At 36.5% G+C, this 26,173-nt stretch overlaps 1 protein-coding gene across 1 annotated transcript in view; it reads right to left on the bottom strand.

Annotated features, from left to right (window-relative positions):
• LOC145675441 (tetratricopeptide repeat protein 37) overlaps nucleotides 1–26,173 on the bottom strand; it is an 88,544-nt gene that overhangs the window by 45,360 nt on the left and 17,011 nt on the right. The window contains exons 2-5 of the mRNA XM_081745864.1: nucleotides 21,710–21,843; nucleotides 9,602–9,837; nucleotides 7,101–7,302; nucleotides 3,620–3,980 (exon numbers count right to left, since the gene is read on the bottom strand). Of these exons, the coding sequence (XP_081601990.1) occupies nucleotides 3,620–3,980; nucleotides 7,101–7,302; nucleotides 9,602–9,837; nucleotides 21,710–21,799 (889 nt within the window). The 5' untranslated portion in view covers nucleotides 21,800–21,843. The remainder of the gene's footprint in view (nucleotides 1–3,619; nucleotides 3,981–7,100; nucleotides 7,303–9,601; nucleotides 9,838–21,709; nucleotides 21,844–26,173) is intronic.

Genomic DNA, 26,173 nt, shown 5'->3' on the forward strand with positions numbered 1-26,173 from the left:
TGAATTACGTTCTATTGGTAATTTTCTACATGTAAGCATACACAAAGCTGATTTACATATGCAAACAGTTTTTGAAACAGTTCTCGATTCGAAAAAGGCCATGACCACACCGTCCAATGTATTTTATTGGACCACAGCATTGCTGCAGTTGCTCTACACTAGTGCGATTTCCATCAAAGGAAACTGTGATGGAGATGAAATATGGATATTTTCTGCTATTCTGCTTTGAAAATATTCTAGACATTGTTTACAGTACCTGTACAGTGATTCTTGAGGCAGCGTTTGCTGACTTCATAGAAAAATTCTGTGATTTTCATCCGAACGTTTAACCACATAATCTGGATTTCTAGTTTCTGCTACATTTAGTAATCATAAATGTAGCATAAGTCCCATTGTAGCCAATTGTACAATTTTTAGGGTATTATAATGAGATATAAACCAAAACACTAATTAAGATTAGACAGTAGTTGTTCTGCCTTATACAGTACCCTTTTAATCAGTTAATTTTAAAAGGTAAGGTATTACGCTACAGATAAAAGTGAGCCAAGAAAATTCAGGAAGCTTTATTCCAATCAATAAGATAGGGGAAATATAGAAAAATGGAACTGTAGCAGGACGACAAACATGATAGAAACATAGAAAGAGACTTATCTAGTAAGAAATCAAGTAAATAAATATGTAAAATTTAATATTTTTAACGTTTCAAAAATTGATTTATTATTCAAATTTCAAATAACTGATTTTTTAACGAAGAAAGAATAAATGAAATCTTTAATTCACATCCATTCTTATGCCTTGTCGGCTAAAGGAAACAGATGACTAATGGAAGTGAATAATTATGAAATAATAGATGGAAAAATGAAAAGAAATCTTTGAGTTTTACGTCCCACGGTTATGCCGTTTAGGCTAAAGGGGCGGTGATGATGAGAGAGGAGTGAAATGGTGGGATGAAGAAAGTAGGAGGAAACGGGAGAACCCCGAGAAAACCCACGAGCACGGTGTTTGTCCACCACAAAGTCCACACAGCGCGAGCTGGGATCGAACCAGGGACCCCAAGCACCGGAGGTGAACGCTCTACCACTGAGCCACCGCGCTCCCTTAAAATAATAGATGGAATGAGAATGTATGAATAAACTGGAGAACCCACGGACACGATGCTGTCCACCACAAATACAGTTGAGATCGAAACGGGGATTCTTTGCACACGATGTGAGCACTTGCCACTGTGCAACTGATGTACTAATTGATACAAATAGGTTTACTGTAATAATAGAGTAATATTACGAAATCATAGCTTTTCTTTTATAGACAAGAACTGAATTTTGTTTTTTCTGCTATCAAATTACTACCATAATGTGTACAAATCATAAATACCCAAGTGAATTAACTTCTTACGTTCTATTATAAGTTTCTTTTATAATATGAAATTAATAAATAGCTCTTTGTTGAAATTCCTGACCATAAACAAAGATCTTATCTAGAAAGTTAGATATCTGTTTGGTTTGGGTACAAAACCTCGCGGACCAAAACCTTGCCTCCCAAAACCTCGCGGCCCAAAATCTCGCCAGGCCGAAACCTCGCCGCCCAAAACCTCGCGGGACAAAATCTCGCCGGGCCAAAACCCCGCCTGGCCAAAACCTCGCCGGGCCAAAACCCCGCCTGGCCAAAACCTCGCCACCCAAAACCTCGCGGGCCAAAACCTCGCGCCCCAAAATATCGCCATACCCAAAATCTCGCCTGACCAAAATGTAAATGTTCCAACAGATAATAAGGATGACGGTATAAAAGACGCTGTTTCAGAAGAAGTATCACGGGTATTTGACCAAGTCCCGCGATACCATATGAAAATTCTATTTCTGTATTAGAGGATTTCAATGTGAAGGTAGGGCGACAGGATGTTTTTAAACTGGTTATAGGGAAAGAAAGTCTGCATAAGGAAAGTAATGACAACTAACGAGGTTAGTTTCGTGAACTTTGGAACATCCAAAAACTTAAAATTTTAACAAAAATCTAATAATATTTATGAAAATATGAAACAATATATGAGTTTTTACGACGTCCCTTGATTATGTCCTATAGGTTAAAGGAGACGTAGATGACCAGGATGAAGGAAATGATCGAATGAAGAAAGTGGGAGGAAACGAACGGGAATAACCCGAGAAAGCCCACGCACACGATGTTTTGTATCTTATTATTATTATTATTATTATTATTATTATTATTATTATTATTTGTAATGTGGAATTGCATATTAGGAAACACATTGGGTAAATTTTAAAGAAAAGTTTCATTCGCGGCGAGGTTTTGGCACGGCGAGGTTTTGTCCCGCGAGGTTTTGGGCGGCGAGGTTTTGGCCCCGCGAGATTTTGTCCCGCGAGGTTTTGGCCCGGCGAGATTTTGTCCCGCGAGGTTTTGGGCGGCGATGTTTCGGCCGCGAGATTTTGTTCGTATACCATCTGTTTATGTTATTTATTTATTTGTAGTCTAAATCCCCTATTAGAACCGAAGCTACATCAGACTGATTCTACAATCTAATGTGCAATCCGAACTACATGTACTTCCACTATGGATTGAACCCGAATCTCCCACGAAGACATAAACGCTAATCGCAAGAAAGATCACAGAAAATCTTTAGTTGGTGTCACTAAAAACCCTCGAATATATCACAATTAAAAAAAAAAAAAAAAAAAAAAAAAAAAAGAGAGAGAGAGAGAGAAAAGAAAAAGAACCTAAAGGATGGAACGGAGTAATGAAACAATCTGTAACTTAATTACGTGGTGAGGAATAGACCTCTATCTGTGAAGATAAAAATTCAATGTATGTAAATAAAAATCCAATTACGTAAAATCCAATGCAGCACTCAAGCCCGTTTTATATGATAATATGCCATATTTTTCAAACCAGAATTTTATGTATTACCAAATTTTTTTCTGTCTCGCCATGAGTGAACTGTCTGAGCAATGTTTTCGTGGACTGTACTATCCCCAGGAGTATAGAATAATGTATCTACTCAGCAATCGTCCAGCCACTTGAATATATTATGTTGTCCATTGAAAAGGATATGTAGGTTCGATATCTTATTGCGTCTGTTTTCACTATAAAGACTAGTTTCAAGCTTACGCACGGATCATATTACATAATGGTACTGATTTACATCACATATCTTCCAATATAAATTGCTCTGGTTTAAATCAACCAACACTGCATCAAATATGCGAGAAAAGTGCGATCTTTGCTCTACGTTCTTAACAAGAAGGACGGGACCTCTTGTTAAAATGGAATTCGAATTGAAACTTGGGTTTGCATTCCTTTGCAGAATTTGAACCTGCGAATAACGCATCGAAAGCCCGAACCCATCAAAATATGTTTACCACAAAATATATGTTGTGTTTGTAACATATAAACGGAAATAAAAATAGTAACTATAAACACCAAAATTTAATAAATTTCAGCAGTCGTAGAAATTTATAACTGAATAGAAATTTATAACTTTTGTAGAAATTCGGACATCTACTATACTATAAAACTAATGAAAATTTAAATATATAAAGACAGACAATCCTGAATTTCTGTGGACTGTCATCGCTATTCCATGGATGCGTAGTTTACACATACATACCTTCGACTAATGAATCCCTAGCTTCGACAACAGATTTCCTCTTGAACAATTGTGCCCCTTTAGCTAATAGAGCCATACTCGAATTTTTATTTAACGTTAACAGTTTACTGCAATAATCTTGCATTTTATCCTCAAATATATCCATATCTCTCGATTTGTCGAGCACAGATTCACTATACACTTTGCATATCCATTCCAAAGGATATTCAACTTTCGGAAATAGCGAATGCATTCGTCTTGCTTCCTCAAGTAAAGAATCGTATTTCTTCTGTCTGTAAAGAAGTTTTAAGTATTTCTTAAAATTGTCTTCATTGTCTTGGGATGAAGACTCGTCCAGAATATTCGCTAAAGACTCCATCCACTGAAAAAAAGAAAAATGAAATATTTCGGTTTAACGTCCCACGATTACGTCATTTAGGCTAAAATAAAAAGAAAACATGAAAAAACAGAAACAAGAAGTAGTATGAATGAAATAGAAAACACCTGTTTTAACCAAATAGAGTATAATTCTCAGTTGTGTAATAAACCACTGTCAACTGATTGTTATTATCAAACTTATAAGAATTTGGTTCTGAAAGAAAATTAATGTATTGACACAATTACTTAGGTTCTGTGTACTATATTCTTCTCCAGAAAACGTATCTCATACGTACCGGTACTTTGGTTTATTTTAAATGTATATGCATCTACGTGTAATGTTACATATTACACTATAATCAAAGACAATGTATCTATATAATCCTGTTGAAAACATAAACATGAATAAATCTCTAACACTACAATCAAATTTTTGCCAAGATAAACTTTTAGAATTGTACGATACTAAGAAAAGGTTTAAGAGACGAAAGGTATGAAAATATACAATATAATAAACACAAAATTAGTTCAACCCTAACTTTGATATGTGCAATTGTAACGATCTGAAAACCGATCGCTACAAATCTGATTTGTTTGGTCCACATTGTCATTATTGATTGTTTTAAAATGTTATTATCAATTTTCAACTCAAATTTTATTAAAACGAGTCAAAGAATTATAGTTTTCTGGAATACTAAATGAATCACTGGGCGAAAAGTGCTTTAAATTCTGTATACATGCATTTTTTTATCTTTTTCTTATTATTGATCGATTGATGGATATACAAAAATAAACTGTGAAAGTTGATAAATGTAAAACCGAATTAATTTGACGTGTAAAGCAATCTTAAGTGCTGTTTAATCGAACTGCCATAAAATATTGAAAATTATATTCTTTTGTGCAGTAAATAAATATAAACGGTAGGATGTGTTTGTGGAATATCGTTGAGATGTACCAAAATATGAATTGCTAAGAGCCTAGCCCCGCCTACTTTCGTATCCCAGATGATTCCCAATGTTAAATTATTAAGTTAGATCTTGTATGAAATAACTATTTTATTAAATAATAAGGAGTTTCCTGAATCTAGAAGGCTACTATTACAGCTTATATTCAAACTACGAGATGGATGTTTTTAAATACGTATTCTTAGCCATTGTTACACAAAGCTCCGCAGTCATGTATCAATACGTCGCTGTCTTAAAGTAATGAATGAGTTAAATATTATAAATAATTGAAGTATATACGTCGAATGCTTTATAGTAAATGAAATAATCAAGGCACTTGCTGTAGGAAGTAAAATGGTGCTAAGATAACTGATGTATCCTATAATCCGATCGTTTGAAAACAGACAGCTGTAATATAGCTCTTGTATCCTGGTATTTGAAATAAATATTAATTTTTAAAACTGAGATTTGGAATCTGTATGACTATTGTAATGTTTGTTAAATGCTGTGAATCTGCTTCCCCGCATGATATCCGGACCTGCTCGACTGGTAATAATTGAAATGGAAGTCCGAAATACGATTTATAAAAGTTAAGGTTTTCTTAGGGCAACGAATGGTTGTTACTATAGAAAGAAAATGGGTAGTACTAGTGAGTGTTTTAGAAAATTTAACCCACACACTGAACAAGGAAAAATAGTAATTGTTATACGCAAAGAAAAGCATTAGTTAACTAAAAAGTTTTGAAATACTGCCCACTATTCATTTGATTCTATGATTTAGTATTTTCATCTTCCCGCATGGAAACAAGTAATTCATACTTTCTCCACACGTCGTAATGTTCCTCTTCAAGGGAGTTTTGATGTATTCATCTATAATGTACATCCATTTTTTATACAAAAACAGAGACTTATTCATAACGATTCTAACATGCTCACTAAGGCATGCTGTCTTTCATTGTATATCAATTGATTTATAAAGCTTTAACACAAAGTCTTGCACACTTTTGTAAATATTTAACAACCACCTATCTTTTTCTGTGCCCTGGAAATCCTTATCAGGTTTTCCTGAATTGATTTTGGTATAAACAATGCTCTTATCATTGACTACTAGACATTAATTGAAGAAAGTATGCTTCAAAAAGATTTCTACATATCCTTCTCAAAGAGAATTCTAATATCAAGAATTCCTTTGTTAACTACTGATGAAATACACATACTAGCTCAAAAGTTGGATATAACAGTCATATATACACAATTTTCGACGCAACTATTTACATACGCAATTTACAATTTCAAATCTTTCTTTCTTTCTTTCTTTCTCTCTTTTCTTTTTCTTATATATATATATATAACCAAAGGATAAACTGCTTCATTATCTACTTTCTGGCCGTAACCTTAAAAAAAAACTGCGTTATCTATACAATTTAAAGGAACAAATTTGTGTTTTTGAATGAAGTCATTTATAATTAAATCCGAATTCTTCTAGAAGTTCCTCTATCCAAATTTAACGTTAGGTGTTTTGTACCAATGTAGCATGACCCGAATACATTTCTTTATACTAGTAAAGATCTGTCTGGACAACCTAGTAACTATATTAACCAGTTGGCGCTGACTTACGGAAAAGTTCCGTAAAAGTACAAACGGAAATTTTCCGCTTCACATCTCTCCAATCCGTTTCCCCCCAAACTATCTCAAATATTAGTACTATATTAAATGCTTCATCAGTATATACTTTGATTGTTCCTTAACAACATAGCTTTCTTATCCCTCCTAAATAATTATAAAATATAACGTGCAGTGTGTCAATTTTTCTGTGCAATAACCAAAAGCTCTTACTGAACACAGTTTCCAGAAAACGTATGTACTAATGAGTTAAGGAGTCTATGTTACTAACGATACCTGTAGATTAGGTGTAATTCCCTTCTTATTAGTCACAGTATTAGTACGGTTTGTTTTACCCTTTTATAAGTAATTATCAAACTTAATGATATTATTCCTTGATGAAGACCACAATGAATGATCCTTCTTTCGCTGTGCTGGGCGTGTGGTCCCGGATGGAAGCTAAGTTAGCATGATAATAAATCGCAGGAACACATACACGTTGAGACGTCAACTTCAATTGAAATAAACGATCCTTTGTGAGTTCACACTAACTTAACAATAAATTACAAAATGTCTTACCAAAGATGCATATTTAGGAGGCAGATCCTGGACCTGTGATAGAATTGTATGGATCTTCTCCCAAATTAATTTGCACTTTTCTTTATCATTTTTCACCATTTCCTCTTGTTTCAGTAATGTTTCTACACACAAATCTAAGTCTTGCAACTGCAGTCCTAGTTGTGCCAGTTTGTTGGATGTTTCAGTCCATTTCTCCGGTTCACTACGGAAGAAATACATTTCAGAGCACCACGGAACACTAAAGTGACACAAAGTAAAGAGGAGGAGGAGGAGGAGGAGGAGGAGGAGGAAGAGGAGGAGGAGGAGGAGGAGGTGGTGGTGGTGGTGGTGGTAGTAGTAGTAGTAGTAGTGGTGGTAGTAGTAGTAGTAGTACCACCACCACCACCCTTATATACACGAGTAACACATTTCAAGACGTACTAAGTGTAGCTGAAACTACAAATACTTATGTTCGTATAACACGCTTTTCTTCAACAGTACGAGGGAAAATCGGAAAGTCTTTAGCCTACAAAATATTCTACGCATCTTTGTCTGTGGATACATTCCACTGTCCTGTCGATACCTGCGATTATAGGCCCTGCATCATAGAAAACGATAAACACTTCACTGCTCATATGGTGTAGATGTCCTACTGAGCACTCTGGTCATTCTTGGCAAACAGCACCGTACGTCGGAGGAAATCGGAAGTCACACTAAGGCTGTTCCAAGAAAAGCCTACTGTATCGTTCGTATTTCTCAATTTTGTATTAAAATGTATTAACGCTCGGAAAAATAGACGCAAAGAATTTCCGATTTTTCCTCATACATATACACGTGCAATAGAGTTTAATTAATAAATTGAATACCCAGACGTTACCAACATGAATGTAGTAATAACAAGGAGGCTCTATATAGTTCCCATCGGACTGTCTGCCACTGATGCTGATGACAATCTGTCAACAATATCATTACAAAAGATTATTAATGTAAATTTTCATCGACATTAAAATCTGTTGTGGCTTTGAAGAACATCCAGTTCTCATTAAAGAAATTACTCTATAAGGGAAAAAAAATCATTTAGATCGATTATGTAAAACACTGATTCGAGTAGCTGTGCTTACACAATACGATTTACTGAACAAAAGGGCGCTGGCTCCAGACTTTGGAGTATCTTTCTCCCATAAAAACAATATTATGTACAATGTGTTGCATAATGAAACTTACATTTAATTACAACAATTATCTACATTTTATCTTATATAATTATGAAATATGAGCGAGCAATAGACGCTAGAGGTCAGAAACATTCAAAAGAAAAGTGTACGTTATGAGTTAATGAACGAAGAGTTCACGAAAACTTAACAAATATGTGTAGAATATCCTGAAGTTGAGTTGATTTTCGGTTTAACGTCCCTTTCAGCAGCGAGGCTATATGAGACGTGGACCTACTGATTAACGTGGAATCTGAACCACATGAGCTCCCGCCGGGAATCGAACCCGGTTCTCCCACGCCAAAGGCGAGAGAGTGGGTGAGAGAGTGGAAATGTTTCCACTGTTATTTATAACTTCAGTCTCTTGAGTCATGATGATATATTCAACATTTGTGCATTATCACAAGACAGTTGTAAAAAAGTTCTTCTTGGTACACGGAGAGCCAACACTTCGAATTTACAATCAACTTTTTGCTGTTTCTGAAAAGGTGTGAGCATAGTTCGATACTTTCACTCACTCCAGACGCATACTCACTTGTTCTATCTAGAAACAAAACCAGCTAAGAATGCTCCACAAGCATTGCCAGAACGAACTTAAAAAAAATGGAAAGATGGAGTGGGAAGGATAACTATGATCGTTCCTAGATGTAAAAGTAAATCTATCCGCACCTTGTTCTGTTTCTCGCAAAAATCCGCAAAATACGATCTCTCTATGACTTAGAGTTCCCGACATATGGTTCCCGAAATTCGAACTTTTTTGGCTAATATCTGGGGAACGGTGGCCACTTGGTTACTATTTGCTACTAAAATGTTCACCATCCTCTTAGGTATTGATCAACACCAATATGATCTCTGTACGACTTACGGTTCCTAAGATATGGCTCCTTAAATCTCTGGAAATCGGACATTTTTTGGCCAATATCTCAGGAACGGAAAGAGTGACGCGAAAATTTTAATCACTTTCTCTGATAGTTTTTAATGCTCTATCAAATGCAGGGTTCAAAATTGAAAAAGTCGCAAATAACAGACAGACGGATATAGAGGCATAAAAAATTCAGTAACGAACTTTCTAAGTTCGTTGAAAATTAAGCATTAGTATCTTAATATATGAACACATTTTCTATAAAAGTTTCGTACATATGGCACAACGCTTTCCATACGAGGGCAAAATTATTAATCGCTTCATATATTTGTGATACATAGATACTGAGGACAGGTATATATTATAATGTTTTTGGAAGTAGCGGATGGTTATAACAGGTCAGTACTTGTATTATGGAAAATTTAATATTGAAATTCCTAAATACATACCTTTGATAAAGCTCCAGCAGCTTTTTGTATACCGGTACAAGCTCCTTCTTGCTATTGTCAGACTCATCCTTTTCATAATAGGCTGCCAACCCTTGCCAAGCCAGAAGCTGCGTTGGCGATACTTCAATTGCTTTCTTAAAAGCATTGACTGCTTGATCCCTTTGTTCGGTTTCTTGAAGAGCAGCTCCAAATAAAACTAATCCTACATAGTTATTGCGATCCGCTTTTAAAACAATCTGAAATTAAATAATATAATAAAATAATACACTTAGTTCTAAAAGAAGAAATAAAAACGGCATATAAAATTTACATATACGAAGTAACCCATTTATCTTGATACATATTTTAACTTTTAAACTAATGGACCCTGTGTATATAAATCGGCATCGAAAAATTTTGGCGACTAACTGAAACTTTAAGAAAGATTGAGTGACGGTGTTAATGTCGACCTTGACTACTACTCTGACATGCTTTTGGTAATATATATATATATATAAAGATTCAAACATATTGTGAGAATGATATACGTAAAAGAGACTTGTAATGATTCTGTAGTTGGTTCCTAGTAGTGAATTTGTTTAACGCTACTCGAAAATTGCTGAGACGCATTACTCGAAAATTGTAGATGAATACAACCATTTGGAAGATTACTCTTTTTCTCAATGTTTAGTGTTTTGTGGGATGAGTAACAATGTTCTAGCATTAAAATGGCACGCATGCTCTCTATTGGATTAAATACTGTGTCCTTGGATTTCATACTCAATAATTAGTACTAAAGAATACATACTGCCTTAGTAGTGAATTACGGGTCTTCTTTCTCTTTTTCTTTACAGAGGTCTGCGTCCCCAGTTTATTAATAGGACATTTATTAGAACATCATGTACTAATAATCACAAGGACAGAAATACCTGATGTTTCCTCGTTCCAACTATGGTAGAATGCAATTAGAAAATACTTTACACGGCAAGAAGAGCCAATGGCAAAGCATCAAGAGAATAATTTCCATTCAATGGAGCTGTGTAACGATCTCGTTACGAAGAGCTATGGCGAGAGGAGAAAATAAGAAGATAAGGATTGTAACACATCTGGTCAATGTCAACCTTGCATTTCTCTTTAAAGAGAATGTTAAAATTTATCTGTATTTTCATTTTTGTTTCTTTTTGTAAAAAGACTGAAAGGTAAGAGAGGAAAAAGAATGAAAGAATTTGTAAGTTGCGAGCTGTTATCAGTTGAGTGTATTTAAGGAGAGAGAGAGGGGAGGTAAACTTTCTTACTGCCTCAAGGTCGTGGTCGCTACGCGTGTTTCCCGTGACGCGATTGTGGCGCCAGGAACCATGGTCGGTACGATCGTCCGTAGGGACGGCGTACTAGCTATGTTGTGTTGAAGACGTGTAGATGTCTTGATATTGGTGTCTTGGGCATGCAGGTGCCTTTGGTTTTTCGTTGTTCAGAAGGGAGAGTACGTCTGTTCTGTTAATGTTCGTTATGGTTGAAACGGAATACTATTAATGGGACACTTATTACATCGTTTGATTCTACCTAAAGTCCTTATTGGATTTCTTCCTTGTGTGTGTAATAATAAGGAATGAGAATAGTGAATTGTTGCCGTGTATTGAATTTACCAAATTTTCAAAAAAGAAGTGCAGCAAAGGAAGTGAATGAAGAGGATTATTTGTGAACGTAGTTTAAAGCTGCTTGTGCCCAACTGTTTTTCAAGTCGAGTGAAGTTTTATTTCTTTCCACTCGTCATTTTTGTTCCTCGCTTTTGCCGTGTTTCGGGGTGAGTGTAAAGAAAATAAAGTAAAAGAAGTGTATTTGACTAAGTCTTGTCAAACGGCGACTTGCCTTGTCCGAGGTAATTGCCCATTGAAATCGTTTTTCTGTTCTCAGTTTTTGTGGAATGAGAACGTAGGAGATTTGCGTGTGAATAGGCTGAGAGATCTTGTTTTAGTTTCACTAAGCATTCCATAGTGATATTTATTGAATCCAATTGGCTTTATGCTTGTTCTCAATGAGAAACTGTGGATTCATTTTTGGTTAGTGAAATGGGGATGTGGGAGGCGTAAGTACGCTCAGCAGTTAAACTTTTATTTTGCCTTAATAAGGTTAATTGCCATCGTCCCCGGGAAGTTTCATTGCTATAACTTTGTCATTTGCTGGACATACATTGACGTTCTAGAAGAAGTGGAATGCGAATGTGGGAAGACACTAGCCTGAATCTTGGCCGATCGATCAGTAAGAGGAATATTAATTGTGGAAATATCTTCATTGGGCTTAATAAGATATTCTTTGGAATATTAAGTATTTGCCGCTCAATTGTAATTATTACAAGGGAGTGTTGCGAAGTGCGACAATTTGAATGTCGATTGAAAACCTGTGTTTTCGCAGAAATTGACTAAGAATAGTCGGAATCTTAATATTTCCTGTCTTGTATATGCAACAACAATTAAAATTATTCTCTATTCCTCGTTATCACTTGAGAGACGAAATGCAGACAGAGGTTCAATTGCATAAGGAGGTAAATATGAATCCAAAGGAACTGTGAAGGTGAGTGCTAAACCATTTATTATATTCTTTGGTTGGTCCGTTGTGTGTGTTTTATGTTGTGTGGGTTGTTAATTTGTATCCATTGTGGTTATTTGTGGTTTATTGTGGTTCAATTCGTCGCCCATACGTTTTCATTTTCCGAGATTTTGATAATTCAGCATTTATCATTTTTGGCTATAAGCTGATATTACTTTTCGTATTTGTGGTAGTGTTATTATTGCTCCATTATATATCAATTACTGAATTATTTCTTATAGTCTGATTAAGTTTGATTAATTTATTGATTAGTCAGAAATTAATTGGAAAGATTTTTGAACGAGATAAGACATTTCGGGGTTCGATGTTGAGATTTACTAATGACCACCCTTGCTTTAAAATTTAAATATATAAGAAGTATTATTGTTGAGATTGCATTAGTATTCATCCTCCCCAGAGCTTGGACTTTTACGAAGTACTTAATAATTCGAATGATATATGTTGAAACTACTGAGGCATTTAGAATCTCGATCTCTCTCCTTAATTGAAATTAAATTTAGTAAATACTTTGATATTGAGATATATTTATAATATTGAAGAGTTAAGTTTTTTTCGACTTGCATTTGACTTGAATTGACATTGAACGCAGTTAAATTGAAGCTAATGAATAGAATCTATGATACAATACTTCGACGGTAAATTTATTGTTGTTTTTAGATATCTGAGCGATCAGATATCACCCTGTAATTTAATTTGTTAATAAACCTTTGTTAAGTTGATCTGAGTCTTTGGTTATTTATTAGATATAAGTGCTTTATATTTTTGGTATTTCTGGTGTAATGTTGAATGCTGAATTATCACTTAATGCCTGCTTTTGCTTTGGATACCATGGAAGGACATCAGCTCGTGTAGTTCCCTCTGTAGTTGGTTGGGGGAGCTGCTGATTGGTCAACATATCGTGCGACCTTTTTGCAATTCCACGTGTGTTGGACACTCGGCGGGTTTCCTGACTTCGACGGCGGATGGGAACGCTACAAAATTTGCAACATAGCTAGTACCATACCATTTTTTTTTTACATGGTTAAATTGTTGATTCCATTCCATTTCATTTTTTTTGTATGGTTAAAGATTCTATTCCATTCTTTTTGAGTAAGATTAAAGTATTGGTTCCGCTGAATGGAAAGTTTTTTTTTTGAAATCAGTTTCGCTTTATGAGAAGAATTATTAATTTTTGAATTAAATTCTGATGAGATTCCTCTCTTTACCGAAATTTGTGAAAGGTTATTGCTTCCGAATTGTTGTATGAAGTATATAAATAATTCAGAATTGGATAGTATTCGGCAAAAAAAAAAAAAATTGCTATATGATATTGGTAATTTCAGATTACTATTAATTGAACGGTCGTGCTGGTTGATGTTTGGCAATTATTACAAATTGTTTAGTATTTTTGTGAGGCTGCCATCGATTGAAAAAAAAAAAAGTATAAATCAAAATCTAGAGAAATTTTTAATTCAATTGAATTAATGATAAAGGTTGATTGTTCGATAGATCCATTCTGTTTCATCTGGTTTGTCAGTAGTGTCCGTAGTTAGTTTAATATTCTGTCTATTTATAATATCTTGTGTCGATTCTTATATTATTTAATTGCTTTTCGTTGAATTCTTGAATACCTATTTACGATGAATGATCGGTCTGAATATGTTAGCATTGATATGCCCGAAGGATACTCGGAATTAGTCACACGTGATAGAACGGGTTATTGTGAAGGAGATACGCATTCTGATTTTGGTAATTTAAGTATGTCTCTTACGCCGACTATGCAAGGAAGCCTATTTGCCAGGCGAGTTTCATTAGGAAACATTAGTAATTTGGGGAGAGTGAATGAAGACTCAAACTCTATAAGTTATGGTTTCAGTAGGTTGGCTAATGCTAGTAGTTCTAGAGAACCACAAAGGGATACGAGGCAGGTTACATTTGAAGCTTCGATGAATCAACCCGTGCAAATGGGTTTTGGAAATAGGAATTTTTCGAATGAGCATGCTGTTGGTAATAATCTAGGTACTGGTTCAAATAGATATCTGAATCTTGAGAATTATTATCGAAGAGTGTCTCAAATTCGGAATTCGACTCCTAAAGCTCCAATGAGTTCTCCTATTTTACAGCCTATTGGTAAGCCTATAGAGACGCATAACCTAGAAACAGGTGCTTCTAGTGGTAATAACAGACCTGATATGAATGATGTCGAACATAATCTGATGATTAAATATGCATTTAAACGAAATAGCGAATCTCTTGAATTAAGATTCAAGAACTTAGTAGTGACTGATGGGAGCAATAGTAATTTGGTTTTTCAATTGTTGCTTAAAATCGAAGATACTCTCTTGGAGACTAGTTATTCCCTTAGTATGATATTGACAGTGATAGTTGCCAAATGTACAGGGGCCTTATTAAGGGAAATACTTTTTGCTATTAATAATAACATAGGTTGGCAGAATTTAAGAGAGAAATTATTACATAATTTTGTTACTCTTATTAGTCGCCATGCCTTTGTTTCAGAGTTTATTTATAGAAGGCAAAAATTGTCCGAACAAATAAATGATTATGTGAGATCAGTTATTGTCGCGATGAATGTCCTAGGTTTTTCAGGTCCAGAGTCGGAATTAATAAATATTATAATTTGTGGTATAAACCCCAATCAAAGGTTTCGAATGCTTAATAACTATATTCCAGCAACTCGTTTGGAGTTATTAGATATAGCTGATAGACACGTGTTGAATTTCCGAGAACAATCTGATTATAATATGGAGATGGGTACAAATAAAAGAAAGGTTAATACATTTGTATCCAGTTATCAAGCTAAAGGTGTATATCAGAATAAATTAAAGGAAGATGAATCTTTGTTAGAAAATAATAGTAGATCCACCCTTAATGAAAATAGATCGGGTAGAATAAATGGAAACTCAGGGAATTTTCGGATTTCCAATAGAAATTTTTATAAATCTGAGCCTAGACGAGACGAGAGACTAGGTCAAACGCAAGTTCCTTCTGAGATGAATAATACAGTTGCTTCATTCATTGTGGGGAAAGTTCATAATCAAGTGACGGACATATGCATAGATGGTGGTTCGAGTTTCAACTTAGTTCGGATGGACTTAGTTCGCGCCTGCGGTTTGGAGAACAAGATAGTGATTACGCAAGAAAAACATGTAAATGCTCCTTCGGGATTGCATTTTACTACGAACCAAGAAATTAATTTGACTTTGAATCTTTCGGGTCACTTCGAAAGAGTGAGGTTTAAGGTTGTTAACCAATTACCATGTAAATGTTTACTCGGAACTCCTTTTTTGCGTACTACATGCTCCGTCATAGATTATTCGAAGAATATTTTAGTGCTCCGCAATGGGAAACGACGTATATCATTGTACTTTAAGAAGACGGTTCGTCAACCTGAATTTCATCCCAAAGGATTTAAATCAGTATCTCGAGATGGCCAGTCGAACTCGGACGATACTAGGGAGCATCATAGAAGAAATCAAATTGAAACCAATGATAGTATGGTTTCGATTTTCATTTACGAGGATATGTTCAACTATGGATTACATGATGAGGGCATCCAATGTAATCTGGATTCCTTAGAGACTGAATCGAGACTGTTGGAGATTCGAATGCCAGATGACATCCAGTTAGGACAGATTAGAGCCATGATTGACTCCGAGGTGGACTTAGGGAATCCTATAGAGGATACGTTGGCTAGTATGGCAGATGTTTGTCGCCTGGAATCGTCGACCAGTGGTTCAGGTGGAGCGAATGATGTGTCCGAATTCCGGTTTTCATCATTGGAAAATTCAGCTACAAGAACTTCAGGAAATTCTAATACTACATCAAGGAGTTCGTTGGAGCGAATTGGTGTTAGTGGAATGACATGTAGGAGGAGACCATTGAGTATTAATGAACAGAACTACAGCCCAGCGGTTAGTAGTGCTACATTTCCAGCTGGAAGAGTTGGAAGTTCAGCTGATATTGTGGTTGCTTCCAGATCGCATCATGGTGGTGCTGAAAGTTTGGTTTCAGTTGACTCTCAATGGAACTTAGAAAATAGTTCTCCTTCGAATAGGATGCAAAATGGTGCGCAAGAGGTTTCCAACATGGGACATCCGAATTGTTGGGTCTCTGGATTTTCGGATGGACTTGGTGGTGCAAGTGAAATGTCCTTCCAAGGATCTTCATCTGCGGAAATAGTTTCGCCTGTGAATTCTGCTGGGAGGCATAGTGATATTGAAGTTTCGCATTCCTATAATGGAGTTGGTGCGAGTGGAATGTCCAATGATCATCGAACCTTTGCTGATAGTGAACCATCGAATTGGGTTTTGAATACCGAAACTCAGGATGATGATCGAAGAACTTTAGAATCTGTGTCTGGTGGTAATCCTATATCAGAGGGTGCTCAACCTGTGGATAATGTGAATATTGTTCACAATTCCGATTTAACGATTGGAAACGTTTCGAAGGCTGGACAGTCCGAGGATTACAGCAAGAAAAGACGTGAACGTCGTAGAAGAAGGAAGGAAAGAAAGATGAAAGAAGTTACTAAATCATCTAAATTAGCTGATGGGGTTGAAGGATCTTGTGGTAATAGTGATCCAAATAAGGGTGATAAGGTGGATGATTCAAATCGTAAGAGTGTTTCACCAGGTCAGTGTAGCAGTGGATCAGAAGCGTCAGACGTGGATTTTGAACAGTCTGAGAACTTTCATAAGCTCATACAACGTAATAAAAAGTTCCAGCCTATTGACCATTGCTTGGGTTCATCAAATGGTGCTCAGAATAACACACAGGTGTTTAACCATTTGAATACACAGGTGAAAGATCACGGCTTGGGTCAAATTTCTTGGAAATACGAAACCCCTGAGATTTCTGAATTTATCAGCTCGATGAAACTAAAGGATTCTAATGTAATTTCAAAAAGAGTTGGATACATAGATAATTACGTCAGAATGTGCGGTTTACGTCAAAAAGTGAAGGAATCCAATCAAAAGAAGATGGGACACTTAGCTTCAAATTTTAGCCGGAGGATTAACGCACACTGGATGTATAACATCGTTGGAGCTTTACCTAATTCCAGCGGATATAAATATATTCTCATCGGGGTGGACAGTGCAAGCAGATTTGTGGTGCTTGAACGTCTTCGAAGTTTGAGTTCTGGTGTGGTGGCCAACAAACTGATGGAAATTTTTAGTAGGCTAGGTTTTCCGGAGGCCCTGTCTACTGATAATGCCTCTATATTTGTATCGGACTATTTTAAGAAGTTCTTATTTGGCCTGGGCATTAAACACATTAGACTAAGTCCGTACCATCCTGGTGGTAATGCAGCGGAAAGATTTATCAAAACGATGAAAGCTTCTCTCAGGGCTTATATTTCTACCAAGCAACATCTGTGGTCATCCCTTATCCCAGAGCTGCAATTTACCTTAAACATCAGCGAACATTCGGGATTGAAGATGTCACCAATCGAGGTCTTTTATGGACGTCCTTATAATACACCGCTCGAGAATCGATGGTGCATCAACGATACCGATTTCGGAGGTAAATCTTCAGCAGAGCTGTGGAAGAAGGCAATAAGTAACATGGAGAAAAGCTGGGCATCTAGACGAAAATTAATGCTGCAGAGGAGAAATCCCGTTAATCTAGACATTGGGCAAAAGGTGCTTTTGAAGGCGCATGTAAAATCGTCGATTAAAGACAAGATAGCAAAGTCGCTGAGTGACAAATGGTATGGACCATTTGTCATCAGAAAGTTTCTCACTCCGAATACAGTTCTAGTGTCGGATGAAAACAATAATGAAGATTCCTATAGACGTTCGCATGTTTCTGAGATCAAGGTCTATCGAACTAGACGTAATGAATGATGCTAATTGGGAGCGTTCATCAGATATATTGGAATTTGTAAGTATGTATATGAATATGAGGCTATAATTGTTATTTATTAGTGTGTCAAAAAGTCCTTTGTCATTTCATTGTTATTTCATCATGGCCATGGTGAACAAAAGTCAGTGCTTATCATGTTAAATAGAAATATTGTGTATATAGAATTGAGATTTATTATATGTTATGATGATTTCGAGATGAATAAATATTATATATATATGAATCATTAAACTTATTGTGTATAGTAGTAATTTATTATTAGTAATTGTATATAATATTGTATATAAATTATGGTTTTATATAGTATTTATTTGTGTAATTTATTACTTTGTACTTATGATGTTTGTATGTTTCGTAGCCTCGCTGTTCTATCATGACGAAAAATTCCAGGATGAAGAATTTTTCTTTTCCATCGGTGGCCAGCCTGTAACGATCTCGTTACGAAGAGCTATGGCGAGAGGAGAAAATAAGAAGATAAGGATTGTAAAACATCTGGTCAATGTCAACCTTGCATTTCTCTTTAAAGAGAATGTTAAAATTTATCTGTATTTTCATTTTTGTTTCTTTTTGTAAAAAGACTGAAAGGTAAGAGAGGAAAAAGAATGAAAGAATTTGTAAGTTGCGAGCTGTTATCAGTTGAGTGTATTTAAGGAGAGAGAGAGGGGAGGTAAACTTTCTTACTGCCTCAAGGTCGTGGTCGCTACGCGTGTTTCCCGTGACGCGATTGTGGCGCCAGGAACCATGGTCGGTACGATCGTCCGTAGGGACGGCGTACTAGCTATGTTGTGTTGAAGACGTGTAGATGTCTTGATATTGGTGTCTTGGGCATGCAGGTGCCTTTGGTTTTTCGTTGTTCAGAAGGGAGAGTACGTCTGTTCTGTTAATGTTCGTTATGGTTGAAACGGAATACTATTAATGGGACACTTATTACATCGTTTGATTCTACCTAAAGTCCTTATTGGATTTCTTCCTTGTGTGTGTAATAATAAGGAATGAGAATAGTGAATTGTTGCCGTGTATTGAATTTACCAAATTTTCAAAAAAGAAGTGCAGCAAAGGAAGTGAATGAAGAGGATTATTTGTGAACGTAGTTTAAAGCTGCTTGTGCCCAACTGTTTTTCAAGTCGAGTGAAGTTTTATTTCTTTCCACTCGTCATTTTTGTTCCTCGCTTTTGCCGTGTTTCGGGGTGAGTGTAAAGAAAATAAAGTAAAAGAAGTGTATTTGACTAAGTCTTGTCAAACGGCGACTTGCCTTGTCCGAGGTAATTGCCCATTGAAATCGTTTTTCTGTTCTCAGTTTTTGTGGAATGAGAACGTAGGAGATTTGCGTGTGAATAGGCTGAGAGATCTTGTTTTAGTTTCACTAAGCATTCCATAGTGATATTTATTGAATCCAATTGGCTTTATGCTTGTTCTCAATGAGAAACTGTGGATTCATTTTTGGTTAGTGAAATGGGGATGTGGGAGGCGTAAGTACGCTCAGCAGTTAAACTTTTATTTTGCCTTAATAAGGTTAATTGCCATCGTCCCCGGGAAGTTTCATTGCTATAACTTTGTCATTTGCTGGACATACATTGACGTTCTAGAAGAAGTGGAATGCGAATGTGGGAAGACACTAGCCTGAATCTTGGCCGATCGATCAGTAAGAGGAATATTAATTGTGGAAATATCTTCATTGGGCTTAATAAGATATTCTTTGGAATATTAAGTATTTGCCGCTCAATTGTAATTATTACAAGGGAGTGTTGCGAAGTGCGACAATTTGAATGTCGATTGAAAACCTGTGTTTTCGCAGAAATTGACTAAGAATAGTCGGAATCTTAATATTTCCTGTCTTGTATATGCAACAACAATTAAAATTATTCTCTATTCCTCGTTATCACTTGAGAGACGAAATGCAGACAGAGGTTCAATTGCATAAGGAGGTAAATATGAATCCAAAGGAACTGTGAAGGTGAGTGCTAAACCATTTATTATATTCTTTGGTTGGTCCGTTGTGTGTGTTTTATGTTGTGTGGGTTGTTAATTTGTATCCATTGTGGTTATTTGTGGTTTATTGTGGTTCAATTCGTCGCCCATACGTTTTCATTTTCCGAGATTTTGATAATTCAGCATTTATCATTTTTGGCTATAAGCTGATATTACTTTTCGTATTTGTGGTAGTGTTATTATTGCTCCATTATATATCAATTACTGAATTATTTCTTATAGTCTGATTAAGTTTGATTAATTTATTGATTAGTCAGAAATTAATTGGAAAGATTTTTGAACGAGATAAGACATTTCGGGGTTCGATGTTGAGATTTACTAATGACCACCCTTGCTTTAAAATTTAAATATATAAGAAGTATTATTGTTGAGATTGCATTAGTATTCATCCTCCCCAGAGCTTGGACTTTTACGAAGTACTTAATAATTCGAATGATATATGTTGAAACTACTGAGGCATTTAGAATCTCGATCTCTCTCCTTAATTGAAATTAAATTTAGTAAATACTTTGATATTGAGATATATTTATAATATTGAAGAGTTAAGTTTTTTTCGACTTGCATTTGACTTGAATTGACATTGAACGCAGTTAAATTGAAGCTAATGAATAGAATCTATGATACAATACTTCGACGGTAAATTTATTGTTGTTTTTAGATATCTGAGCGATCAGATATCACCCTGTAATTTAATTTGTTAATAAACCTTTGTTAAGTTGATCTGAGTCTTTGGTTATTTATTAGATATAAGTGCTTTATATTTTTGGTATTTCTGGTGTAATGTTGAATGCTGAATTATCACTTAATGCCTGCTTTTGCTTTGGATACCATGGAAGGACATCAGCTCGTGTAGTTCCCTCTGTAGTTGGTTGGGGGAGCTGCTGATTGGTCAACATATCGTGCGACCTTTTTGCAATTCCACGTGTGTTGGACACTCGGCGGGTTTCCTGACTTCGACGGCGGATGGGAACGCTACAGCTGTCGCCATATTGACGAGTTCTACATATTCTTCTAAGTGTTTCACGTGTTTCTACATTGTACCTAATCGACGAATTTAGTGTACTGTTATAATGATATGGAAGTTTTACTGTATTACGAATTCTGAAACTTGACTACTACCTCATAAACTTCTCACTGTCTGCTAAGTGAAGGTAAATGGGTTCTGTAAATTAACCCAGTGGTCCATCGAAGTTCATACTTCGCACATATTTTAGTAAATGATGAAGTAATTAGGCATACACAATATAGAAGTATCAATTCGATCTACGAAAGAATCCATTAAAATGTTGATCGTTTCTACTATCTACTAAATCACACTATAGACGATCTGCTCAGATCTTTCAAAACAAAGTTATCCCTCGCGGACCAAAGAAACATTCTTAAGTGTTGAAAGCTTTCAGGAAATTAAAACAAAGTAGCAGAGACAGGGACAACCAACATTTAAGAAGACACGAAACAAATAATGAACAACTTATTTAAAAATTATTTATTGTATAATGTAACATATTATCGAAACATCTTCTACCGCAACCAACATTACAACAGTACACTGTTTTAAGCTCTATTTTCTTACTGTATATTTACACTTTGGTGCTCATTATATTTTAACTTGCCACAGACGTTTTACAAATAATTAAATTCCTTTAATAAGTACATCCAAAATCAACTCACCTTACAATGCTTTACAGCAGTTCTAAATTCTTTATTCTTTATAGCTTCTCTTGCTTCCTTTAAATTAGCTTTTATCTCCTTAGAATCCATATTTTAAGGTTACTGCTACAAATGCAGAATTATTTCTTCCATATCTAGAAACAAAAGCAGACAAAATTTAAGTACAAATGTGACACCCGCAAGTAGCAGTTTCGAAACTTTCTCTTGATCTGAGATCAAGAATGGGCTAAGTTTATACACTTTCGTTCATAGAAACCTAGACTGCCTTCCAGAGACTAAGTCAGAAACATGAACCTACAGGTTGTGGAAATTGAAACTTCTGCGCAAATAGCATAGGATGTTCGCGTGGCTCACCAGATCCATCTGGTAGTTTATATCGTACTTTTGGGCAAATACTAACGTCTGCGGGGGCCTTGGTATTCACCCCAGTAGCAAAGTTCGTCCGTGATCGTCAAATCGTTTGTGTAGAGTGGTACAATTTTGGACATATCCCACTTCAAAAGAGGGCAGATCGTAGGAGGTGACCTGCAGATGCATCTGTATCCAAAACTGCATCACTTTGTGACGTCTCACGAGCTACAGTATCCAGAAGACGATGTGTGCATATGAACAGGAAAGAAGAACCACATCCAGGAGGAGCAACTGCAGGAAAAAACGGAAGTTGTCTGAAAGAGAAGTCAGGGCATTGACTAGGATTGTTGCTCGAAAACAGAAAACCACCGCATTGGCAATCACCGCAGAAGTGAATACAAACCTCATTAAACCTGTGTGCACGAAAACAGTCAGTGACACCTGCATAAGGCCAACATCCATGGCAAAGTTGTGATACCAAAGCGTTTCATCAGTAGCATAAATGCTGCAAAATGGGTTCAGTGGTGCCAGAAGCATAAAGCTTGAACGTTGGATGACGTAAATTATGTCGTATTCTCGGATGAGTCCACCTACATTATTCTCCAAACAACAGGGAGAGTGTTTGTTTGGAGAAATCACTCTGATAATACAACCCAGACTGCTTGGTACACACTGTCAAACGGAGACGGATCCGTGATGATTTGAGGTGCAAGATCGTGACAGACTTTGGCTCCCTAATTGTTCTGGAGAGTCGTGCCACTGCCAAGGACTATAGGACCATTTACATCCTATGGTTCGAACACTCCTCCCGGACGGTGGTGCAGTGTTCCAGGATGATAACTGCTTCATTCATATTGCTAATCTTCTTGAAGAGTGGTTGGATGAGCATGACAGTGAGATTGAACATCTGCCATGGCCTGCTTAATTGCCAGATCTCAACATTACTGAGCCTCAATAGGATCCGTTACAGGATAGAGTGAGGAAAGTTTCCCTACACCATGTGAACGTGCTGAACTTGTTACAGTGCTTCAAGAGGAATGGCTGAAAATCCCTCTGCAAATGGTACAAGAGCTCTATCAATCCTTCCTACGTCACGTTGCTGCTGTGCATGCTGCCAAAGATACCTCAATATCTTATTAAATACAAATTATGGCTTTCTACCAGGTGTTTCAGTTTTAATGTCCACTATCTGTAGATGCTTACGTCCCTTGGATCTGTGTTTACAGGAAAATTTATCCCTCCATTCTGCCAGAGTAATATGCGTATTTTTACAAGAGCAAATAAACCATCTGCATTTTGCAGCCATATATATATATATATATGGCTGCAAAATGCAGATGGTATATATATATATATGCTGTCTCAGAAGTCCCTTGACATAGGGTAACTTTGTTATTATCAGAGTTACAACAAAATGTAAGTGGGGAAATTGTCTCCAAATATGATGTTTTCAATCTAAAGTGAAGGAATTTTTAAAATCAAACCAGCCGTTTGGGCTGTACACTCTTTATGCGCCCAACGTTAAATGAAAATGCAACGTTGCCATTTACCTGGATCCACAACATACGGTTATGAAGTTGCTGTTTGAAATGGGGTATGGCCATCGACATGTTTGCGTACAAGACAGTAACTTCATAACCGTATGTTGTGGATCCAGGTAAATGGCAACGTTGTATTTTCATTTAACATTGGGCGCATAAAGAGTTTACAGCCCAAACGGCTGATCCGATTTTAAAAATTCCTTCACTTTAGATTGAAAACATCATATTTGGAGACAATTTCCCCACTTACATTTTGTTGTAACTCTGATAATAACAGTTACCTTACGCCAGGGGACTTTTGAGACACCCTGTATATATTGTTACGTATCAATTTTCATCTCATGTCGCTGTGTCGTTGAACTCAGGACCGTTGACACAAAGGGATATGAATCTAGCCTCTTTAATAATTTATTAGGAAGTCCTTAGAGACGACTGTAGCAGCTGATGGATGTCGAAACAATATTCACTGCCACATAGACTTCCGCTGTTCTAAATTCATGTAATGAGGGAAGCAAAACCGCACAGTTAAAGGAAGGCAATATTCAAAACGAGTTGATCAGGGCTAGTGTCTGAGTTCGCCCCTCTGGCGTAGATTAAATTCTCACAAGCTCTGTGATTGCCGCTCGCCTCGAACCACTAGCTGCAATTAAGATTGTCCCAAGTTCTGGACGAGCATGTGTGAATATAAAAATCGTCGACAGTCTCTACTTAGATGTAAAATCTGGTAAGCTACTTTCTGATTTCCTTCGTCAAAAAGGAACGCCTGAATAAAACAACAATCAGGGTTCTGAGTTCAAAATTGAGACAATAAGGGTAAATAAGGCAAGTACAGTGCTGATATCAATGGGAACCTTATACAGAATTAGGAAAGAATCCCGTAATTGATTAATTAATTACGAGGAACCTGAACCAGATCATTCGAATCTGTGATGTCTGCACTACATTTTGACTAACTTTCAGGCATCTCCGGTTAGTGGTTTGGCCAGGGCAGAGCTATGTATTGGTCTGTTTTTTATGTTTTGTTACTTCTGTCTGTTGAATATGATGCATCAAGGTCTTTTCATGAGACGAAATCTATCATGACAAACGCAAATCTCCACCCATCTTCAATCACTGGTTCTTGAAGAGAGGTCAGCGTATCAACCACCTCTGTGGTTAAAACCTGGAAACGGAACCGGAAACCGAAGTTATATAGGAAAGTACATTTGCCCACGCGGATTTGTCTTTTCTGAAGTTTGACGCTCTCGACACCTCCCTTCTGGGGACAGGAACGAAGTAACCACGTAAATCTTAGCTAACTTCAGGCTTCACAATTAAGTGCATCTTCGAAATTTGGACTTAGAATTATTTTCATGTCATCAGATCAGAAAGCTGAACTTAGTTTTTGATGCGTGTGATAACTTTCGAATTATGATGGAATTAATTAATTTTTTCTCTTTTTTACGCAAGTTATATTTTTTCGGGACCATCATAATAGATACACCGAGCTTCCTCAAGTCGATCTTTTCGGCCAGAATCACCTCTATTCCTGATTGAGGACAGTTGAAATGAAATGAAATCTTTGAGTTTTACGTCCCACGATTATGCCGGTGAGGCTAAAAGAGACTGTGATGAGTAATGAATGAAAAATGGTGGAATGAAGCAAGTGGGGGAAATGGGAGAACCCCGAGGAAACCCACGTACTCGGTGTTTGTCCACCACAAGGTTCACTTGGCGCGGGCTGGGATCGAACCCAGGACCCCAAGCACCAGAGGTGAACACTCTACCACTGAGCCACCGCGGCCCCTTGAAGACAGTTGAGTGTTAGCGTACTTTGATGCTTCTGACACGACCTAGAGCCTAGTAAACTAAGACTAAATTTAAAGTTTCAGGTAGAAATGCACATGGGGAGAGAAGTAATGAGGGTTTGAAGTTTATCTTTGGAAGTCAATGAGAAACATAATTAAATGAGCATGAGTGAGGGAAAAAAAAAACTTCTTACAGGTGAACATATGAACATCTGATTAACACATTATTCACACAAACCGCTCGCCTATTTCTTACGTACGTGGTCTACACTGCTCAGTGGCGCTGTTATTGTTGCTAACTGATTACGGCTGGATCAAAAACAGTTTTTAATTGACTTTCAATACTAAATTTTACTTCAAACCCCCATAACTTTCCCCCCTCCCTACCGTGTCCACTTTCACCTGATATTCTCTATTTAGGTATAGTTGGCCGATCTCTAGTGTCCAAATTTCCCAGTGGGCGCTAGCTGACGATTTCTTAGTTAGCTCAGGCCAGGTTTTTAGTATGTTACCTTCATTACAATGCAAGCGGGGAAAAGAAGGATTTAAAAATTACGCCAGAAATAAAGCATCTCATAAATCTCTCATCACAAGAAGATGGAACTCGGCATATGAACTAACTAAAAATAATACCACCTGCTTTTCTTGGGATGGCGGCTTTTTAGACAGTTTTCTTTTCCTTTCTTGATTTATTCCTTCTTATCACTGTATTTCGAGACAGCTGATTTTACTTTTGGTTCTCGTTTCCTTTTGCTTTCTTTCTGTCTGACATGAATGAACGCTTT

Source organism: Thermobia domestica, chromosome 2 (genome assembly GCF_964235325.1).
Source record: "Thermobia domestica chromosome 2, izTheDome1.hap1.1, whole genome shotgun sequence".
Lineage (NCBI taxonomy): Eukaryota > Metazoa > Arthropoda > Insecta > Zygentoma > Lepismatidae > Thermobia > Thermobia domestica.